Source organism: Xyrauchen texanus, chromosome 4 (assembly GCF_025860055.1).
Source record: "Xyrauchen texanus isolate HMW12.3.18 chromosome 4, RBS_HiC_50CHRs, whole genome shotgun sequence".
Lineage (NCBI taxonomy): Eukaryota > Metazoa > Chordata > Actinopteri > Cypriniformes > Catostomidae > Xyrauchen > Xyrauchen texanus.
In genome coordinates this window covers 36,566,031-36,589,989 of record NC_068279.1, presented here as the reverse complement: position 1 = coordinate 36,589,989, position 23,959 = coordinate 36,566,031, and the positions used below count along the sequence as shown (strand labels likewise).

At 38.3% G+C, this 23,959-nt stretch overlaps 1 protein-coding gene across 1 annotated transcript in view; it reads right to left on the bottom strand.

Annotated features, from left to right (window-relative positions):
- LOC127643085 (SMC5-SMC6 complex localization factor protein 1-like) overlaps positions 1-23,959 on the bottom strand; it is an 86,268-nt gene that overhangs the window by 61,601 nt on the left and 708 nt on the right. The window contains exons 3-15 of the mRNA XM_052125645.1: positions 18,230-18,308; positions 17,743-17,912; positions 17,598-17,653; positions 16,580-16,733; positions 12,626-12,799; positions 12,424-12,492; positions 10,815-10,961; positions 9,113-9,279; positions 8,854-8,988; positions 7,148-7,292; positions 6,727-6,874; positions 6,258-6,403; positions 3,341-3,471 (exon numbers count right to left, since the gene is read on the bottom strand). Coding sequence (XP_051981605.1) covers positions 3,341-3,471; positions 6,258-6,403; positions 6,727-6,874; positions 7,148-7,292; positions 8,854-8,988; positions 9,113-9,279; positions 10,815-10,961; positions 12,424-12,492; positions 12,626-12,799; positions 16,580-16,733; positions 17,598-17,653; positions 17,743-17,912; positions 18,230-18,308 — 1,721 coding nt within the window. The remainder of the gene's footprint in view (positions 1-3,340; positions 3,472-6,257; positions 6,404-6,726; positions 6,875-7,147; positions 7,293-8,853; positions 8,989-9,112; positions 9,280-10,814; positions 10,962-12,423; positions 12,493-12,625; positions 12,800-16,579; positions 16,734-17,597; positions 17,654-17,742; positions 17,913-18,229; positions 18,309-23,959) is intronic.

The window sequence follows — 23,959 nt, the reverse complement described above, 5'->3', positions numbered from 1 at the left end:
TGCCAAAATTGCCTGGTATTTGGAACTGTTCATAATTCCCTCCACCCTGACTAAGGCCCCAGTTCCAGCTGAAGTAAAACAGCCCAATGCATGATGCTGCCACCACCATGCTTCACTGTGGGTATGGTGTTCTTTGGGTGATGTGCAGTGTTGTTTGTGTGGCAAACATACCTTTTGGAATTATGGCCAAAAAGTTAAACCTTGGTTTCATCAGACCATAACACATTTTCCCACATGCTTTTGGGAGACCTGATGTTTGTTTTTGCAAACTTCAGCCGGGCTTGGATGTTTTTCTTTGTAAGAAAAGGCTTCCATCTTGCCACCCTACCCCAAAGCCCATTCATATGAAGAATACAGGAGATTGTTGTCAAATGTAGCACACAGCCAGTACTTGCCAGAAATTCCTGCAGTTCCTTTAATGTTGCTGTAGGCCTCTTGGAAGCCTCCCTGACCAGTTTTCCTCTTGTCTTTTCATAAATTTTGGAGGGACGTCCAGTTCTTGGTAATGTCTCTGTTGTGCCATATTTTCTCCACTTGTTGATGACTGTCTTCACTGTGTTCCATGGTATATCTAATGCCTTGGAAATTCTTTTGCACCCTTTTCCTGACTGATATCTTTCAACAATGAGATCCCTCTGATGCTTTGGAAGCTCTCTATGGACCATGGCTTTTGCTCTGAGATGCAACTAAGAAAATGTCAGGAAAATCGTACTGGAACTGCTGAACTCTATTTGTGATTAATCAGAGTAACTTTAAATGATGGCAGGTGTGTAATGACTTCTATTTAACATGAGTTTGAATGTGATTGGTTAATTCTGAACACAGCCACAAGGTTTTTAATTTAAATTTCCCCCCCCCATGAAGATTTCAGTTTATTTTTCAATTGAATTGTTCTCATTATAGGTCACATTAAAAATGGAAAAGGTTCTGACATGATTTATCTTTGTCTCATTCTTTCACATCACAAAAACCTGCCATTTTAACAGGGGTGTGTAGACGTTTTATATCCAGTATTTGTCAAAGATTGCAACATCCATAATTGTGTGTCTTATAGCAATTGACACCACGTTATTAAATAAATTAGTCCAATTGAGGCCGAGTTAGATTCATATTTTAATATATCATTCATTTTGATTAATGATATGATGCAACGAGCACTGCTGCATGTTATTTAAAACACTCTCACTTGCAGAATGTTTATTTTTAGAGGCAAGAGAACTAATTACCTGTCAAACTAGAATGATATCTTAGTTTTACCGGCAATATCATCTGTAATCAACATTTCAAACGCTATTATGGCCAGATGTGCAGTCCACCAAAAAAGTTAGAGAGAACTTGGTACACTTTACAACAAGGTTCTTTTCGTTAACATTATTTAATGCCTTAGGTATCATGAACAAACAATGATCAAAGTTTTTTTACAGCATTTATAAATCTTTGTTAATGTTAGTTAATAAAAATACAATTGTTTATTATTAGTTCATGATGCATTAACTAATGTTAACAAAAACAACTTTTGATTTAAAAAAAAATTATTAGTAGAGGTTGAAACTAACATTAACCTAGATTAATAAATGTTTTAAAAGTATTGTTCATTGTTAGATCATGTTAACTAATGTTAAGAAATTGAACATTATTGTAAAGTGTTACCAATAAATCAGTAGGAACGCCCACTAGCGACACCAAGCGACAATGTCGTTGGCCGTGTGAACGGGGCTTTATAGCTAGACTTGGACAGAAGTCCGGCTCATCCCCCTGCAGTGAGCGTGCTAAATTACAGTGCTATCTCTTGCTTTTGGATTGTTCAGAACTAAGACAAAATGTCACACAGCACCGCAGTACAACCACCCACATTCTCAAAGACACACGATCATTTAGTTGCCTATTAGTAAGGAGCAAAAATCATTGTGCCCAGTGTGTGTGTGTGTGGGTGTATGTGTGTTTGAGTAAGAACAGAGTGTGACCAATGCCTACCTAAATTATTCAGTGAGAGGAGTATTTTTAAGCAAACAGTAAATAATTTTAAACAAGATGCAGAGTATAACTGCTTAGTCTAAGTATCATGTGTGGAACATAAACATTTACATTAGTTTTTTGCCACATTTACTGACAGGGATAATAGTGAGAGAACACAAAATGACAGGAAGAGGAGGAGAAATGGGGTTGTGAAATAGGCAGGCAATTTAATATTAATTCAGCAAAGTTAATTATTTAAAAAAGTAAAGCAATGTGTACAACAATTAAAAAATTGCGCAGATGAAATGCAAGAAGGTCCACTCTACCTTATACTATGCTTGGGTCATGTTAAATGATTTGGAAATAAACAAAACTTCTAAAGTAAATTTTTTGTAATGTCTGTTTAATGCATTTACATTTTTAAGAAAATCCCCCAAATAATGATAAAGAAATGGGGGATTTGGGGGATTTTCAAAAAAAATGTAAATGTGTGATTCTTTGCGGTTAATCTGATTAATAAATCAGCACATCATGCAACTCAATTTGATTACGGAAAATCTTTATAATCAACTGAAATTATGCATGCCAGATTCAAACTTAAACACCCCACATGAGCGCCACAGCTAAATATCTTGGAGTATGTGTTAAACAAGCATTGCACTTCAAACAAAATATCCTGGTTGTCAGAATAATACAACACAACCAGATCTCTGCTATCTATTCGAGATCCCAATTATTACTACATATTTATAAAGGAACAAAAGTAACGACATTCTTCTTCAACTCATATAATCTAGAATTTAAATGCAGGAAAGGTCTGACTAGGTATCATGGCACAGCTGATGCCTGTGGGGATGAAACGCAGATATAAGCATACGCAGCTCCAATTACCCTCATGTCTCCAACTGCCCAGTGCTGCTGTCACAGGCTGCCTCTGAGCACCCTGTCTCTCTCCATTAGCCATCTTAAACCCCTCTAATGCCCCATAATAGCGGAAAATTGTCCAATTAAAGGCACCTACCACTCTTTCCCTCTGTCATACACGTATGGATGCAGACATAAAGAGGATCTTATAGTATTGTAAGTGTAGAGTGGTTATCTCAAAATGTGCTCTGATGGTACAGATATGTACAAAATTACATCTATTAAGCCTTGTTAGTCTACAGGGAAAAATCTTACAAAAGTAAACACTTGCACCATCTCTATTCATCACAGATTTTGTTTGTACGAGTTTAGTTACACAAATATAAAAGAGAAATCAAAATTATACAAATATAAAACTACGTCATAAAAAGCATGTTCTTGCTTTCATATTGTGTTCTATAGTGCCAGTATGGAGGACAGCAGGATGAGCAGGTACACGTGTGGTGGAGGTGAAACTCACTCAGAGTCTGGCATATGGGCAGCACTGCTGGAAGAAGGTTGATTCATCTCCGTTTTGTCAGTCTGGGACTTCAGGGTTTGGAGAGGCTCGCGATTACACAGCTGCCCCAGAGCTTTGAGGTAGTGTGAGACCTGCCAGTAGACCAGATCATTTTTAAAATCTCAGCCTGAATGTTCCATTCACTGCATTGTATGGGGAGATGAATAAAGACTTCTGGGATCCAGAAAGGTTTTGCTATGTATGTTTTTTTTTTTTACTGCAATACTGTAGCTCAGCTAAAAATGAAAGTTTTCATTATTTAACCACCCTCAACATGAGAGAAATAATCCTTCTGTCGAGGGCGGGCTATTGTGTTCAATTCGAGTGACCAATGGGCTTCTTCTTCTACTCAAAAACTAGCTTTTGAGTAATCTTCATTATTTAGCCTATGTTCTACACCTAGACATTCAGGTCCATGTTGCTAAAAACGCAAGCAGTTCGGCTTTCCTGGACCGTATGAAGTTACTAACGTTAGCTGTCTTGCTAGATTAGGCTATAGCAGTAAACAATTCCATCCAGGCCGCAAAACTTCATGATGATGGTTGCGCTTTCTCATCTTCTCTAGTGAGCAGTGTGACAACAATACAATGCTGCACACACCAGCTCTAATCTTTCTGCGCTGTATTCTTGAACATTTTTCTCTAGCACCAATCATGCATAATTTATGCCCCGTCCCACTCTGCATGTGTTGCCTAATTTTCCCGCATGTGAGAAGACATGAGGCGCTGCGTTTTTCCTTCTTGATTTAGCTTTGGCATGTTACGAGCCTATAACTCTTTCCCCGCCAAACACGGAATTTTCCGGGTTTTATGAAAAAACGCTTCCCCGCCAAACACAGAATTTTCCGGGTCTCCGTGTTTTAGGTGGTATACGGTAAGGAAGACCCGCGCGCATGTTTTGAAAGAGTACGCAACTCTTTGATCAAAGAAACAGATTGCGATCGTCTCAAACGTGAAGTGGAACACCATACTAATACTAAAGCACTTGTTTGATAAAAATGCCTTTTCTCAGCTTTTTGTCCGAAATGTTGTTTTTGACAAAACCTACCTCTGTTCAAGTGGCAATAAAAAAAGAACAAATGAAGATAAAATAAAATATTTTTTTTTGCCTAAAAGCAGAGGCTCAGATCTTTATTTTGATATATAGCATCTTCATATATTCATGGAAGAAAATATTCTGCGCGCCATTAAAGTTTAGCGAAAATCATCAAAAACCCTGCCGGTGGCTGGCAACTTTTTTTTTAAAACGCTGGCGGGGAAAGCGTTAATAATAAACAAATTGATTTCTATTCTAATTTTGTGAAAATGAATCATAGTGACAAGGAAATAAAATACAATAACTAGTTGGTAGCCTGGTCTTTCTCACTTTAAAGAAAATATAAAAATGGTCCATTCAGACTTTTACATTTTCTAAATTTTTTCTCAGGGGATACCCCTGAACCCCTATACAGCATCATTCCTCAGGCAAAAGGGTTCTATGCCCCGATACTTGGGTATATGAATGTAAATATATAAATATACAATCTGAAAAAAAAAAAATATTCCAACTAATACTAGCTCTCTCATCAAAAAGGTGTTTCCATCTGCAGAACTGCCGTTCACTGGATGTTTTTTTGTATTTGGCACAATTCTGAGTAAATTCTAGAGACTGTTGTGTGTGAAAATCCCAGGAGATCAGCAGTTACAGAAATACTCAAACCAGCCTGTCTGGCACCAACAATCATACCACGGTCCAATTCACTGAGATCACATTTTTCCCCATTCTGATGGTTGATGTGAACATTAACTGAAGCTCCTGACCCATATCTGCATGATTTTATACAGTGCACTACTACCACACGATTGGCTGATTAGATAATTGCATGGATGATTGTTGGTGCCAGATGGGCTGGTTTGAGTATTTCTGTAACTGCTGATCTCCTGGGATTTTCACACACAGCGGTCTCTAGAATTTACTCAGAATGGTGCCAAAAACAAAAAACTCAAGTGAGGGGCACTTCTGCAGATGGAAATGCCTTGTTGATGAAAGAGCTCAACAGAGAATGGCCAGACTGGTTTGAACTGACAAAGTCTACGGTAACTCAGATAACCGCTCTGTACAATTATAGTGAGAAGAATATCATCTCAAATGCTATTCTGAGATGTGAGTTGGCGCTGTTTTGGCGGCACAAGGGGGACCTACACAATATTAGACAGGTGGTTTTAATGTTGTGGCTGATTGGTTTATCTTATAAAATATATACGTCAGAATTTTCAAAGCTCTGTGATTAATTTTTTTGTGGTGGGCATGAATGGAATTGCGACTGAGAGATACCTCAAAAGCCTGTTGTATCATATTTGATACATGAATTTCAAAGGGGGGTTTTCAATAAAATAATAAACAAATTTTAACCAAGCACAAGTTGCTTATAGTCAGCAAATACTCATTTAAAATATCAGTAACATTATAATCATTACTGTCACTTTTACTTTATTAAAATAAGCTGTCATTTATCTCAACATAAAAGTCACTTTTCGTTCAAGTCCGCCGCCATTTGAAATAGACTGATATACACTGAAACCACAATTGTTTCCACAAATATTCACAAGATGTTGCCATAAACATGGGAAATGTATATACTATAGGTTGTTTGGCTCATCAGCTTGAACAGAGAGTGATACAGGAGCTCTCAAACGAGGCTTTATAGAGGTGCAGAGCTTTGGTAAAGGGGAGGATTCTATTGTGATTGTTTGGAAAGAGCTACATAAATATTCTTCAAAGAAATTCTACTTTTGATTTACCCAGAAAAAAACAACAGCATAAGGGTTTGGAATGACATGATTTTTTAACTATTCACTTAACTATGTAATTATAACAAAAACAATGAGTTAAAACCCACTATCTTGAGCAGGGAGAGGGGTTGTGAGTGGATGATCAGGCCCCTGCTGCAGCAGATATTCCTGTAGATGGCGTCTGCAGTGAACATCCGGAGTCTCGGGGAAAGGAGTGCAGGAATCACTTCCTTCAGCACGTCAGAATGAAGGTCTGTGGGAGGAGATATCACACTACTTAAAGCCATTAAGCGTCAAAATCAAAGCTTTAATGAAATTAAAATCTAAAAAGACATTGTGGTGATCATCTGCTTTGTCAAACATTGTGCTGTTATTAGGTATCAATGTAGGAGTCTATTAACACATCAAAATAAAGTATGACTGGCACAGAAATGATGCACTAGCACCTTATAATAATATTTGTTAAGCAATTGCAATAAAATAGACATGGTTTTATATTACATATGCAAAATCAGACAAAACTGCAACTATTATCTCTTGCATTTATGTGCATGTACATGGTGCACTGTGGATTACCTTGGCACAGTACGGCGATGTGTTCTGACAGGTCTTTAAAGCCTTTCTCCACCAGACTGCTGTTGAGTGGACTGTGTTCCTGAGCCCAGTACTCCACCACTACATACAGAATCTCCTGCAGAGTGACCAGCATTCCCAGCCTCCACTCCTACACACAAACACAGCCTGAGCTTAAAAACTTATAACCCATACCTGCAAGGTGAAAATACATGGGAATATCTCAAGGTTACTGAGAGAAGGTTACTCTAAGTGCCTTGACAAGTTATAAAAGCTAATTATATAATGTAGCACATAACAACAGCTTAGATTATCATAGGCAAAAAAAAATAATACAAAAATAAAATTATAAAATCACAGACTGAAAGACACCAGAATCATACATGCTATTAAGCAGAGAGTGGCATGAGGACTGGACTCCCACCTGAGTGGAGTTAAAAGCCCACATTACAGTCTTTATCAGGAGCTTGCTGAGATGTTGTAGTGCTCTGGAGCTCAGGGTTGACTTCTCCCACGTGTTCCAGAATGCACTGTACAGCACAGATGCCCGGCTGCTTCCAGGTGACCTCCTGCATAGAGTTACCACTGTTCCTTTACAATTGCCATTCCATTAAAGGCAACTCAATGCTCTAACTAATAACTCTTAAAGGAATAGTTCATCCAAAAATGAAAATTCTCTCATCATTTACTCACCTTTGTGCCAGCCAAGATGTGTATGACCTTCTTTCATCTGTTGAACTCAAATTAGCGATGAATTTCTCAGCTCTTTTGGTCCATACAATGCAAGTGAATGGGTGTCAAAATGTCAGCATAAAAGTAAGACTCCAGTGGTTACATCAAAGTCTTTAGAAGCGATATGATTAGTGTGGTTGAGAAACAGATAAATATTTGTCATTTTTTTATTATAGATTCTCCTCACTGCTCAGTAAATCTCCATTTTAACATTTAAATTCTTCTTGTATTTTTGGTGATTCACATTCTTCATGCATATCGCCCCCTACTGGGCAGGGAGAAGAATTTCTAGCAAAGAATTACATAAATATTGATCTTTTTTTCACCCACACTTATCATATTACTTCTGAAGTTTTGATTAAAACACTGGGGTCGTATGGACTACTTTTATGATGCCTTTGTTATTTTTAGAGTGTCAAAATTTTGGCACCCATACCCTTGCATTACAAGGACATACAGAGCACAGATATTCTTCTAAAAACCATAATTTGTGTTCTGCAGAAGAAAGATTGTCATACACATCTGGGATGGCATGAGGGTGATTCATTAATGAGAGAATTTTCCTTTTGGGTGAACTATCCCTTTAATCCTCAAAAATGTTCACTTGTCACCACCAGGAGAAAAGTATAGTTCTTTTTCATTGGAAGTGTAAGATGCAGTTTGACAAGTTCATGCACAAAAATCATGCCGCTTTCTTGTGCATGAATTAAGCTCTATGAATAAAAAAGAAAAAAAGGAAAAATGGACAAATAGTGCATAACATGGGATTTTTGACAATAAATATGCACCAAACACACCAGGGACTCTTAATTGTGAAATAATAGAGACTTGTCTCCATTACAATGCTCTATATTATGTATTAACCAAATTAAGATTTTTATAGCCTGCATATTCACTAGATCAGGGGTGACCAACCCTGGTCCTGGAGAGCTACCTTCCTGCAGATTTTAGAACCAACCCTAATCAAACACACCTGAACCAGCTTATTAAGGTCTTTAGAATTACTTGAAAATGACAGGCAGGTGTGTTGGAGCTAAAATCTGCAGGAAGGTAGCTCTCCAGGAGCAGGGTTGGTCACCCCAGCACTAGATTTGTAAATATGTATTAAATCAGATGAGATTGAATGAGGAATAAGGTTAATTATTATAAAAAAATGATGAAGCTGGAGAGAGGATGGACAATGACTACTGTATAGGCTTTAACTAATAGCTAAAACTGATGTATCAGTGGTCTACCTTATCTTGCTACAGATTGTGTTTCCTTTCTTTATTCTTGTCAAGTTGTTTTATTCATGGAGCGGCAGACAAGAGCAAAGGGGAAAAAACTGCATTGTCTTTATATAGAATATCAAACAATTGTTTTTGTTGAGTTCGAGATGAACAGAGATCAGATGCTCACCCTGAGCTAGCAGCGTGGAGCTCCAACTGAAAGAGTCTCAGAAAGAACTCCTGCAGGTTACAATGGAGACCAAACAACTCGGTGGACAGTGGGTTCGGCAGGGAGTGACAAGTGGGTTCGCTTCCCAGACATACTCTTGAGTAAATCAGACAAAATTGCATAACTGAAATAAACTTTGCTTGCTTTTCTGAGTTTTTCTTAGAGGTGAGCACATTTTTCTTTAAACAGAGAGAGGTGAAGAGTACATTTGAGATCATACCCAACTGTCATCTGAAGAAGTGACCAGAGACCACCCTTACACTCAGGACACTGGAGGACTTGAAGGAAGTATTTAACGCTAACAGGGGAACCCCAGGTAGGATTGTTGCGCAAAATGCTGTGGAGAACTGTTATGAACATGCTGAGGTAGAGTGGCTTCGTATTGCCCTGAAGAAATAACAGAACAACAGGGAAGAATGGGCAATCTGGCCAATTCAGCACAAGGTGGGTGTAAATGATGCTCCAAAATGATATCACAATGATAATAACAGCACTGTAAGTACACTAGTTATGACAGCTGTTGTAAATATGTTCCTTTAGCTCAAGGTTCAACAATGTCAACAGCTTGATGTCTATCTGGAATGCCGGTACATTGTCTGGACACAAAAAGCCACTAAAGGGGTCCATAAGAATAATGGCCCCACACATTTTGACCAATGAACTTTTCAAGTTGAACATTATTTCTTGATACGGATTTTTGGTAAAACTTTACAAAGTGGATACATTCAATAACATTAATTAAATTCCTTATGAACCAGCAATACTTTTACTGCATTTATTAATGTTAATTTCAACATGTTCTAATATTTATTTATTAAAGTTTTTGTTAAGTTAAAATTAATGTATTATGAACTAATAATAAACAATTATGTTTTTATAAATGAACATTGAACATGATTAATAAATGCTGTTAAAATATTGTTCATTGCTAGTTCATGATACCTACTACATTTACTAATGTTAACGCAACCTTATTTTATAGTGTCACAGGATTAAAAAAATCACTTTATTGAGACTGCATTCATGAGGAGGAACGTCTAGTCAATTAAACATTTCACTAGAAAACGTCAAAACATTTTTCAATGATTTTAATAGAACATTGAAGCTCCAAAAAGCATAAAAAAGCAGCACAATCCGAATCCATATGAATCCAGTGGTTAAATCCATGTCTTCAGAAATGATGTGATATGGTTGAGAAACAAATTAATATTTAAGTCCTTTTTTACTACAAATCTCCACTTTCATTTCTGTATTCTTCTTCTTTTGTTTTTTGGTGACTGACATTCTTTGTGCATATTGCCACCTACTGGGCAGAGAGGAGAATTTATAGTAAAAAAAGGATTTAAATGTTGATCATTTTCTCAACCACACCTGTCGTATCACTTTTGAAAGCATTGATTTAACCACTGTAATCATACTGGATTACTTTTATGCTGCATATATGTGCTTTTTTGGAGCTACAAATTTCCAATCACTTGCATTGTATGGAACTACTTGTATGGAAAAATCTTCTTTTACATTCTACAGAAGAAAGAAATCTGTGATAGCATGTGATAGCATGAGAGTGAGTAAATCATGAGATAATTCTTATTTTTGGGTGAACTATTTCTTTAAGACTTTAAATTACAATTTAAACATTCCTTGACAAATACTTTTTTTTTTGGCAGTGGGAACCTTGAAGAATGCATTGTTTCGCTTTAACATCTTGTCATGGCAAAAATGTGTGCTCTGTGTGAATAGGCCTTTAGTCTTTAGTTGGTACAGGATAATCATGTTTTGATGTAACAGAAACCTCACTTATTAAAACATCCTAAACAAACTACTTTGAGTTTTTTTTTTTAAGCACAATATATACTATTGGCTGAATGGTGCTGAAGTAAATAAGGGCCTGTGGTATTCAAGCATGCTATTACTGTACATACACGTAGGGCATGGTGCATTAGCTGGTGAAGAAGTGGGGCTGGGGGGAGCACTCCGGGCTGCAGGGATCCCAGGATCTCCTCCAGAGCTTGAGGGTAGAAAGCACACTCCACCAAGCTCTGCACATTACTGAAATCTAACACTGGAATCTGGGTAGAAGAGAAACGGAGAAAGACATGCAGCAAAATAAGTCATTCTAATAAACAGGCACCTTTTCCAGTTTGATATGGTGATTTTTGAAGTACATAATTCAAGCATGATGATGTCATTAAGACAAAGTTTTGTATTTTTTTTTTGTATTTATGAAATATTTTATGACTTCAACATAGCACATGGAACACAGATCAACATGAAAATAAATATTTGGTTGAATTTATATATTTATATATTTATATATATATATATATATATATAAATAAATATATAAATCCGGGTTGGGAGGGTTACTTTTGAAATGTATTCCACTACAGATTAGTGAATACATGCTGTAAAATGTAATTTGTAATGTATTCTGTTAGAATACTCAAGGTCAGTAATGTATTCTAAACACTTTGGATTACTTCTTCAGCACTGGTAGATTTTTTTCACTTGTTTTGACTATAAAAACTGCCAGTACAGTAAGACAAAATACACGTTAAAAATACACTCTCTAAAAAAACAAAATATCTTATGCAGTGTTGTTTCTAATACAAGATAAATCTAATTGATCTTGTTTTAAGGTTTTAGATATTTTTACAGGGATATAGTAAAAAAAATTATCAAGAATATGATTGTTTTCCCTAATATCGAATGTCTTACTAGAAAAAAACTAATTATGATCTAACGTGAATTTTCTTGATAAAAAAAATATGATCGTGCCTGGTAACATGCTGTAAAGCTGACAATTTACACAAGGTTTATTTCTATTTCTTCTGCTCCAAACTTACTTCTCTGTCTGCTCGTATGAATGTAACATCATAAGAAAGTGTTTCACCGCTGTTCAAATGCACTTTGGATCGCATCATTTATATGTATAAATCTTTTGCATCTGAAAGGACTAAATATTAAATGAAACAAATGACAATAAAATGCAAAGTAATCTCTTCAGTAATCAAAATACATTGAATCTAACTTCATTCTAAATACCAATAAGTTAAATTGTAACTGTAGTGGAATACAGTTACTTATATTTTGTATTTTAAATACGCAATCCTGTTACATGTATTCCGTTACTCCCCAACCCTGTAATGATATATATATGTATATATAGAGCACCCATTTTATTGAATGACCATAATAATCTGACTGATGATAATGTGTTCTGAGGGTTTCAAAAAATAAAAAAACCTCCTCCAGACAGAACTTTTGGACATTTCTACTTGGGAAATGAGTGAAGGGCCTGATTTCTTTTATGAGTATGCCAATCACAAGAGTACCAATCAAATAGATTTGCCTAAATCAAGTGACCTGCCTGTGCTGAACCCTTCGTTTATTACCCCTGTAGTGGGTGACTTGTTGGAAATTGAATGACCCCATCCTATTGATAAGTCAAATCCTAATTTTTGCTCTTTAACATATGTACTTGCCTATGACAGGTAGGCTTGTTCATATGTCTGAAACAGATCTGAATACCTGAACTGGCAGGCTGGGTGTGTAGTAGTTGTAAAACTGTGGAACTGTCAAAAGCATCTTCTTTCGTTGCTGAAAGGAAACGTCAAGTAGAGTCAATGATAACTGACACATTTCTAATTTGTGCACAATATCAATCTATACAAGCCATAATTATGTTTCAAAATGACCAGAACAGAAAGGAGAGGATACAAATATATTATACCTCCATTATAATGATGTATTCTTTAAGCTTCTCCTCCAATTCTTTATGTGAAAATACATGAGTAACAACCATAGACTCATCAGTGACTGTGGAGGGCTGGGCGGCTGTTACAGAATTCTCTTCATCCAGGGTCTCTTCGAAATTACAGGAGCAATTTAACTCTGAGCAAACATTCTGCAACAGAACGAAGAAAGAAAGAAAAAAAACATACCTATTTCAAACATTTGAAGTAAAAAATTAAATGCATTCTTTATTGCCTAAAATAGGACTTTATAATATAGGGCTGCCCCATGATAGTCAACCAAACATTAGTCAATGAGAAGATTCTTGATCGACCAAGTTTTGATTAGTCGTTTGGTCAAAGAAAAAATAAAACTAAACTACACAGGAATACGACGAACCGCTTGTTGGAGCCTAGGTGATACCGTGGGGCAATTTTTGTTAAGCAGGTGTAAGCCTACACAATAAAGCAAGACACCTTTTTGATTTCAAACTTTTAACTTTATTTTTTATTTATTTTAACAAAAAATTCCAATGAAACTGGAAAAAAATAAGTACAATTAAAGTGTGTTGTTCAACTTTTTGAAAGATGGCTTTACAACAGTTGTGAACATCTCTCTGGCAAAGAACCTACTTAATCTGTGCATTCTCTACCGGTCGGGTATTTCGTTGTCTGGGAAATTACATCATGTGTGTGAATACATTTGTTTATTCTCATTCTCATTCTTTCATTCTCTCTCTCTCTCTCTCTCTCTCATAATAACTTTAATAATAATCACTGAAATATAAATCATGGTTTGAGGTGAACATGTTTTTTGTATTATTGTATGTTTTAATCACAGATGTATAGGTTGCAGAGTCACAATGAACTTCTCTGTGGAAATAAAGCGAACTGAACTGAAGAAAACACCTCCTGAGCTGAGATGTCTGAGGTAATTTGCAGCACTCATAGATGATGCTGTTCTTGCAACAAACAAAAAAGACAGTAGACAGAAACAGAAAGAGTGGGAACCTTTTATATGTGCGTGTGCTTCATGAGACTGCACGCATCCATACAAACATACATGCGCATAGATGACTTTTCTGACATCTGTTCTAAATAATATAAAGTGTTTCGTCAAGTAATTTTGTGTCTACGGGCAAATTATTTGTAATATTAATTTGATATTAATAATAGCCTAATAGTAATAATTTCATAGATTAATGGGAAAACAAGCCAAATATCATCTTGACATCATCAAAGGCATCAGCTATTGGCGATCACTCTGACCATCGTCGATCCCAGAGATCATCGTCTGTTGGCAAAACCCCAATGGGCATTTCTCTCTATAAATTTACAAAATGTTCAAACAGTATCTTGCTGGTTTTTCCAACAAATTCAGGATCATTACAGCTTTTGCCAGTGTCACTGTGGCTCGCTTCGTGCATGTGCTTGTAAAATGTATATTTTAAAGTCTCATTATTATGGTTTAGTTTTTCTATGTAATGTAGAACAGTGTTAGCAATGTTACTTATAACATTCTTTCTCAGCCCTGGAACTCAAACCACTTTCTGATGCCCCCCAATATACACTCACCTAAAGGATTATTAGGAACACCTGTTTAATTTCTCATTAATGCAATTATCTAATCAACCAATCACATGGCAGTTGCATTCAATGCATTTAGGGGTGTGGTCCTGGTCAAGACAATCTCCTGAACTCCAAACTGAATGTCAGAATGGGAAAGAAAGGTGATTTAAGCAATTTTGAGCGTGGCATGGTTGTTGGTGCCAGACGGGCCAGTCTGAGTATTTCACAATCTGCTCAGTTACTGGGATTTTCACGCACAACCATTTCTAGGGTTTACAAAGAATGGTGTGAAAAGGAAAAAACATCCAGTATGCGGCAGTCCTGTGGGCTGAAAATGCCTTGTTGATGCTAGAGGTCAGAGGAGAATGGGCCGACTGATTCAAGCTGATAGAAGAGCAACTTTGCCTGAAATAACCACTCGTTACAACCAAGGTATGCAGCAAAGCATTTGTGAAGCCACAACACGCACAACCTTGAGGCGGATGGGCTACAACAGCAGAAGACCCCACCGGGTACCACTCATCTCCACTAAAAATAGGAAAAAGAGGCTACAATTTGCAAGAGCTCACCAAAATTGGACAGTTGAAGACTGGAAAAATGTTGCCTGGTCTGATGAGTCTCGATTTCTGTTGAGACATTCAGATGGTAGAGTCAGAATTTGGCGTAAACAGAATGAGAACATGGATCCATCATGCCTTGTTACCACTGTGTAATGGTGTAGGGGATGTTTTCTTGGCACTCTTTAGGCCCCTTAGTGCCAGTTGGGCATCCTTTAACTCTTTCCCCGCCAAACACGGAATTTTCCGTGTTTTATGAAAAAACGCTTCCCCGCCAAACACAGAATTTTCTGGGTTTCCGTGTTTTAGGTGTTATACGGTAAGGAAGACACCTCCGCATGTTTTGAAAGAGTACGCAACTCTTTGATCAAAGAAACAGACTGTGATCGTCTCAAACATGAAGAAGTGGAGTATGAGAAGCTCAAAATATCAGACATAAACATGCCTTTTTCTCAGCTTTTTGTCTGAAATGTTGTTTTTTGACAAAACCGACCTCTGTTCAAGTCGCAATAAAAAAGAACAAATGAAGATAAAATAAAATCGTTTTTTTTTGCCTAAAAGCAGAGGCTCAGATCTTTATTGTGATATATAGCATCTTCATATATTCATGGAAGAAAATATTCTGCGGGCCATTAAAGTTTAGCGAAAATCGTCAAAAACCCTGGCGGTTTTTTTTAAAAACGCTGGCGGGGAAAGAGTTAAATGCCACGGCCTATCTGAGCATTGTTTCTGACCATGTCCATCCCTTTATGGCCACCATGTACCCATCCTCTGATGGCTACTTCCAGCAGGATAATACACAATGTCACAAAGCTTGAATCATTTCAAACTGGTTTCTTGAACATGACAATGAGTTCACTGTACTAAAATGGCCCCCACAGTCACCAGATCTCAACCCAATAGGGCATCTTTGGGATGTGGTGGAATGGGAGCTTCGTACCCTGGATGTGCATCCCACAAATCTCCATCAACTGCAAGATGCTATCCTATCAATATGGGCCAACATTTCTAAAGAATGCTTTCAGCACCTTGTTGAATCAATGCCACGTAGAATTAAGGCAGTTCTGAAGGCAAAAGGGGGTCAAACACAGTATTAGTATGGTGTTCCTAATAATCCTTTAGGTGAGTGTGTGTATATATATATATATATATATATATATATATATATATATATATATATATATATATATATATATATATATATATAATATCATAAACGTGCCACTCGTCGACTAATGGATTAATTTAAAGCCTACTACTCGACTTGGAATAACTTTGGTCTGAGGCAGCCCTAAAGACTTTAACTGAATAATATTCTACTAAGTCAAAGAGTTGGGCAAGTAACTTAAGAATCATTTACTCTCCTTTGCCATTCCAAATCTGAATGATTTTCTTTCTTCGGTGGAGCACAAACTTAAATGTTTTGAATAATGTTCATGATGCTCCTTTTCTATTCAACAAAAGCATACTGTGACCAGGAGATGTCAAGTTTAGAAAAGGACCATAGAAGTAGTGCTTACAACTTTTGCGCTACATATTCCAAATTTTAATTTAGTCACTGATATCAAACCTGGCGCAACAAATCTTTGGAAATGCACATGCATGAGTCTTATGGAAAACTTTTATGGAGCTGGCCATTATATGCTTAAGCTGTTTGGAAAAGAGCAGCATGAACATTCTTCAACATTTCTTCTTTTGTGGTTCATGGAAGAAAGAATGTCATACTGGGTTGAAAAAACATGAAGGTAAGTGAACATTGACAGAATTTAAGTGATGAATTATCAATAAATAAAAACAACTGGCATACAACACAAAAAGTTCCATTACCCCAAAAAGATGTTTAGCTATATAGCTGATCCTATAGTAAGACACTCCAGGCTTCTTGGCTTCATCTTTGGAGTTATCTTTGGTTAACACATGAGTTACAGCTTGTGACGTCGGACAGTCCGTGAAGACAACAGCATTACCTGCTTTTAATATCCTGCCAACAACATTCATTGTACAAAATTTGCATCAGCAAATTCCACCACAAGCCTTAATTTTTCAGCAAAATATCAGCAACAACTTAGAGACATTTCTTAAAGTCCTGAATGTTAGGAATTGAAAATAAACAAAAACAAACAAACAAAAAAAAAAACATAGGTGAAAACTTCACAGTCCAGGGCAAACAAATGAACCAAAAGGATGGCTGTAGGTAACAGCACCAGACACAGACTGACTGGAAACATCAGACACATAACATGGTTAAAAAAAAAAAATCACACACAACGAACTGGCACAGGACAGAGAGAACAGGGAGATTAGGTAGGGAAGGAAATGAGGAGGGTAATGAGGGAAGGTAAAGCAAATTAACTTATAACAAGGAAACAAGTGGGTGGGGTCTAGAAGAGACAGGAGAGCTCATGGCAAACAAAGCTGACAGAATCCATGTGCTCACACCAAACACAGATGACAAGTAGAGCACATGGCAAATGAAACCATCACTGACCATGTGCTCAAACAAAACACAAAAGACAAGAGAGAGGAGCGCATGGCAAAAGAGACGAATCTAAAGCCATGCACAAAGACGAGACATGGAGCATGAGTATCCAGATCCTGACTCAGAATAAAATCCGAACAAGACTGAAGAGTCAGGATCCAGACACCATGCTCCGAACATAAAAACACAGACTGGAAAGAAGAGCAAGGAATTAACATCCAGAACCGTGCACTCACACGAAAACACTGAATGTGTGTCAGGATTTTGTCACCACAATAAACATGACAGAACAAAGTGACATGACTCTGACACTGAAGCATCTATGTTGTCCAAACAAAGTGGTGTCACTGTGCACATGGTCCTCACCTGACAAACATACCCCTCCTCACTGGGTCATCTATGTCAAGGAGCACAACCCAGTCCTGAGGGTGGAGATGGGACATGTCTTTGAGAAACTTGCATCAACACATTTAGCTGTTTCCTGGTGAACTAAGAATACAGCCATCCTTACCTGAAAGGCTCCAGACAGTGTGCCGTTAGTTACCTTCTCCCTCCATGTTGTGAGAGGGTTGGGTATTCCAGGGGTCTGAGCTATCAAGTTGAACTCGTATGAAGCCTCTGGCAGCCATGCCATCTGTTTCACACTGTCCAGAACAAACTCTGGAGTGACTATCCACTTCCCTGAAACAACAAGCAACCAGAAAAAGTCAATATTTATATAAATGGAAAAATACTTAGCTAAATAAAATCTCATCAAACATATTGTTTACTTATTTTATTAAAGGAATGTTTGGGGGTAAAATAAAAAAAAAGTTTGTGACATGCTATCTATTACCACAGAAAATATGTTTGACTGTTCTCTGCCTGTAAAATAAAGCAAAAATTGCTTAACTTGTATTGAACCTGGAACACTCCTTTAACTTATCTGTAAATTGCTTATTGAATACACTATTGAAGCACAAGATAATCTTATTATAACCCACATAATTATTACAAACCTCCAGCACAGGCTGCGAGAAACTTTTCACTGGCTATAGCTCTTTGGACAATAAGGTGTGTTGTTGCCACCTTATAAACCTGAGAAACAGAAACACAGAAGCAATGCAATTAGGGTTTGCATTGGTTAAAATTCACATTTGAAGAAACACAATCAACCCTTAAAAAGTTCCGCCTTAAAACCGCTTCTGACCAATTCTGTCTTAGAAACTGTTGCCCTGCTGCCATTACTCTGATATGCGTTTGCTATTTTCCAATGAGAGCATAAGGAAGTAATGTATGTTGGAGTACTTTTAAGCGGGATTTCATCAAAATAATCCCCAAAATGTAAAACTAGTTGTTGCTGGGTAATTTGCAACAGTGACACAAGTTACCCAGAGAGGATATATGCAGTTTTTTTATTTCTTTATTTTATAATCTTTAAAAAAATATGGAGATTAAATAATGGATTAAACTGTGTCAGCTCTCATTCTCAAAAGAACATATAACATCTGCAATGACACCTACATTTGTTTCAAGGTAAATTAAAGCGAATAACTGAACATTAATTCATTTTTGTATTGATTCAAGTCATAGTAAAAGCAATAGCGTAACAAATCCCTTTCTGTTCTCGGAATGAACAAGCGGGAGATGACGCGTCTCGTTCCAAATACAGTCTTTATTTTGAAACTTTTAGTATTTTATATATTTTTTTAATACACTCAAGGTTTGCTTTTCAGCAGAATGCTCTTTGATGCACACACATTCTGGAAGCTCAGCTCTCTCTCTCTCCCTTTCCAAGGTGCCGACTCCTCCCCTTTTATCTCCATGTCACAGCTCAGTGGGAATACAAACAGGTGTTAGCACAGGTGTAATCTTAACCACTCAGCCTTTCTGGACCTCACCTCACTCTCCACAGATCAGCACTCGATCACACCCCTGCTTCCGCATAGCCCCACTGCCAGGTTCCCCGGCCTGCCACCAACAACCCCCCCCCGCCCCTCTTCAAGAAAAAATTAATAAAAATATCACCCATTGGAGCAGGGCATGATCCAAACAGAGGGTGAAAGCCCTCCCAAACAGGTAGTACTTGGGGTGAGGACCACCCATTTGATGGCCAGGCACTCTTTCTCTATCATGCTATATATTGGGGCGCTCCTCCCTCTTCACTACCTGGGGTAATACAGCCCCCAACCCCCTGTCCAACGTGTCCGTCTGTAATAAAAAAGAGAGAGAGAAGTCAGGGGAATGCAAGAGTGGTCCGCCAGAGTGCAGCTTTCACTTGGGTAAATGACTGTTTCCATCCACTGGGCCGGGTCTGGTGCTTCCTTTTTAGACATTATTATACTTTATTATTATTATTATACATATTTAGGTACAAACCTACGATAATAGCCATCAAGTCCCAGGAACTGTCTTACTTCCTTTTTGGTCTTGGGTCTAGGACAAGCCGCAATAGCTCTTGTCTTGTCAATTTGGGGACACACTTGTCCATGACCCACGTGGAAACCCAGGGTGTCATGGACAAGTGACGGGTAGAGGCAAAAACATGACGGTAAACTCATTTTGCAACCTGGTAACCTCATTGACTTTGGATGGTGAGAGATGGTCTCCACAGGGAACTAGGGTGGCTTGACAGGCTTTTTTTATTCCACCTCCAGACCTAACTCCGCCCTCTCTGGGTAACACCTCTCTCCACGGTTTTAGGAGATTCAGGTGGTAAATTTGCTGTGCTCTGCCTCTATCCATCCATATTACATAATAGTTGACATTCCTAACTTGCCATGTGACCTCAAAAGGCCTTGCCACTTGGCTAACAATTTATAGCTCACTGTGGGAAATAACACAAGGACCTTATCTCCCTGTGAAAACACCCGTAACTGAGTGCCCGTTATACAGCCAGGACTGCAGTTCCTGGGCCTGGAACAAACTCTCTTGTGATAGTTGTCCCAATGTTTGGAGTTTTGCTAAGGTCCAGAATGTACTGAATTTCGCTCTTACTTTCCCGATGGTCCCTCCTCCAAATTTTCCCTCATATCATCAAGGATGCCCCAAGGCTTGCAGCCCTAAAGTAATTCAAAGGGGGAAACCCTGTGGAGGCTTGTGGGACCTCTAGTACTGCAAATAACAGGGGTTCTCTGCCGGCTTTTGGAATTAACAACTGAGTTGTATCTGCTTTTGTTTGAGCCTGCTGCATCACTTGATACAAACTATCTTTAATAATTGTAAAGTATGGATAGGAAAGCGCAAAACCGGACTGAAACTTTTGACCGTGAATTAGTCACTTGGTCAAACGCATGTCTGAGATACTCGTCTCTTGTCTGCTCCAGAGGAAAATTCCCCAAGGGGTTTTCCTGGATGACTGGAGAGGCAGAGCACTCACTTTCCTCTGTGTTTCCTTGACGTGAAGCTGACGTCGACGGCTTGGGCAACGCCTCCCCAGCCAGGACTGCACAAATCCCACACCGAATTACCGTATTGCAGGACCCATCTGCACATATTCCCCTTAATAATGTCCAATTCATACCCAAAATTAGCGGAAGGGTGAGGCAGGGACAAACCACCGCCTCAATTCTATGTTTTGTCCCTGGAATTGAACCATAACAGGCACTAAAAGGTATTTGTGTATATCTCCATGCACACACCTCACCTTCCTCCAGCGTGCTTTACCCAAAGCCTCACCTTGAACCAAGCTTTGGTGAATTGAAGTTTGATTACAACCTGAATCCACCAAGGATAGGTATGTACCCCCTTGGTTACTCACTGGCATGCGGTACATCCCTGCTCGATCAGGATGGCTTGTGATGCATAGGACACCCAGACCCGCATCCATAACTGGGCATTGATCCTGAATGCATCCTGGTTTCAAGCAGTGCCAGCACACAGACCTTACCTCCACACCTGCGGCCCTGGATTTACCAAACTGGTGGGGAGGGGGAACAGAAACCCCCCTGGGTCTGGGGAGCCGGCTTAGTGAAATTGCCCCCCCCCCCATCACTGAGGGGTAGGGACAGGAAGAATATGGGATGGGGAAGTGGAAGAGAGAGATGGAGAGAGAGAAAAGGAATCGCCATATCCCGAATGCACAGCCAAGTGGTCCTCTGCCAGCTGGATGCCTTCTCCTGTGATGCTGTATGGTGATACTGGACCCACTCCGCCATTACCTTTATCAGATGGTCGAGGAACTGCTCCAGCACCACCAGGTTGACAACTCATTCAGCGCCATGGTCCTCAGCCAGCAACCACCTCTGACAGGCTTCACGGAGCTATTGGACGAAGGCAAACAGGCTGCCGGACTCCCCAAAAGTCAGCGCCCGGAAATGCTGATGGTGCTGTAACCCGTTAGCAGGATGGCTCGTTTCAGGTCTGAGTAATCCAGCAGGCTCGCGACAGGTAACTGTTGTGCCACAAGCTTTGCCTCCCAGACAACAGCGGCAACAGAAAGACTGCCCACAGGGCTTGGGACCACACCGACCCCTCCGTGGCATGTTCAAACCGAACTATAAAGGCTTTGAGGTTGTCCAGTGGTCCCATTTTTGCCAGCGTGATTTCTGCACAGCTCCAGTAGTGCCTGATGTGGCATCTGGTGGATGCCATCAAGGTTTTGGACGATCTCGGCCAGCGGCGAGGACTGCGTGAAGGCGATGTTTCCATTTAGGTTTCAGCGCCACTGTAACAAAACCCTTTCTGTTCTTGGAATGAGGAAGCAGGAGATAACGAGTCTCATTCCAGATACAGTCTTTATTTTTATACTTTTCAGAATTTTGGAAGGTCAGGTCTCTTATCTTTCCAAGCCTCAGTCTCCTCCCCTTTTATCTCCACATCACAGCTCATTGGGAAGACAAATCCTTAACCACTCAGCCATCGCGAACCTAAATTACACCTCCGCCTCCACAGATAATAATTTAACAGTTCACAGGATCAAAATGAGTGTGTTACAAGACTTTATAAACAGCTCTGTTCACTTATGCTAATGTTAGTGTGTAATCACTGTACATTTTTTATTTTTTTGTAATTGACTGTAAAAATTGTTTGCCTTGATTCTGATTCACAGTCTTCACAGTTTTTATGAAATTACTGTGTAATTTAACAATTCCTTTCACAAAAAAAATTATATATACAGATATATATGAATTACAATGTCACCCTTCATACCAGCCCACGCTAAAATATTATCCAGTCTGTTTATGAGAATATTTTGCCAAAATCTGTGCCACCCACGGTAATCTCTCATTCATTCCAATGGGGAGTTCAACAGAGCTTGTCAAAGCGAGCAACCGTAACAAAGGGGGGTGGAGCTTAGCAAAGGGTAAATTGATTATATTTTGAAGAACAGACGAAAGAAAAGCCGTTCATGTGCATGTCTGATTCGCTGTGTGTTCAGATGAGTGTTGTAGCAGATGAGCATTTCTAGATACACATGTATAGAGTTCTCACTTTTTTAGCCATCTGAAAACAGTTTGCAAGAATTATTTTGTCTATGAGAACTCTACAAATGATCTCAGGAGGTGCTCCGAGTTTAGATTTATTGATTTTCACAGAGCATTTTGTGGTTTGCGTGCATTGTGAATGCAACTCTGCAGGTTCACTTCATTTTGACATAGCTCAATTCCAAATACATGTGTCTGTATACGTTACCATTCAGTACATAGCAAATTACATGCATCGACATTAGGCGAATTGTCATAATTAAGTACAGATGCTTGAACAAGCAGTTTCTCTTCTGTGCTTATCTAGTTTTAGCCTCCATTTGTTGCAAAATAATGATTTTGATGATAATAATACGGTATAATATGTTATACTGCAAAAAATAACACATATATGTATATTATATACAGTGGCTTGTTGGTAAAACATACCCTGAATACAATGTTGTGAACTTTAAATGGAAAAAGAAGATCTCCATTACCTGGCATTAAAAGTCACCTTACTAATCTGGTCTTCATCTTATCCATGAGATAATTTCAAAGGTCAACAACTCTGAGGTTGATTTTATTCTCATAAGGGGTTCGTATTAGTAGTGAGAGCAATCTGGGTCTATATTAAGATAGTATTGAGGGCAAGGACAAAATTACAAGGTCCGAAATACACTATAAGTTTGGGAAGCAATTAGAGTATATTTTCAGGGCTAATCACCAACACTTTATCATTTTCAGCAAGAACTGTAAAACATGTAAAACGTCATGGAAGGAATGGTGGGTTTTTGTGATTTTTACAAAGGCTTTTTTATCTAGCAGTATACTGGAGTCAGAAAGGTCAAATCTTGCAAAACCTTAAATAAATGTAAAGCCAGCATACTGATAGCTGCAGTGACATGATACAGCGACCCCAAAAAGAATTGGGACAATTACTAAGCAACTGACTGGCCCCAAGGTTTTTTTTAGTGGATGTATGAAGTCAGTTCCCCTTAAGGCAATTTCACACAGGTGTCCTAGCAGAAATAAGCAATAGTTTCCCACCTGTGCTAAGTTTAAAACCAGAAAATGTCCAGACAATTTTTTCCCCCCTTAATTTTAAACTTTGACTGTATTGTGTAATAATTTATTTAAAAGCTAACAAACTTATTTTTGTTAAATATGTTTTTTTTGCTTGTGCTTATTTTCATTCAAATAAGTCCCAATCGGTTTGATAATGGGTTATCTAATGCAATAGCATTCCATTAAGTGTGGCTTTAGTGTACAAATATTAGTACTGTATGTGAAACAGCCTTCATTCATAGTGATTTTAAGATTAATTTGATCATTATCAAGTAT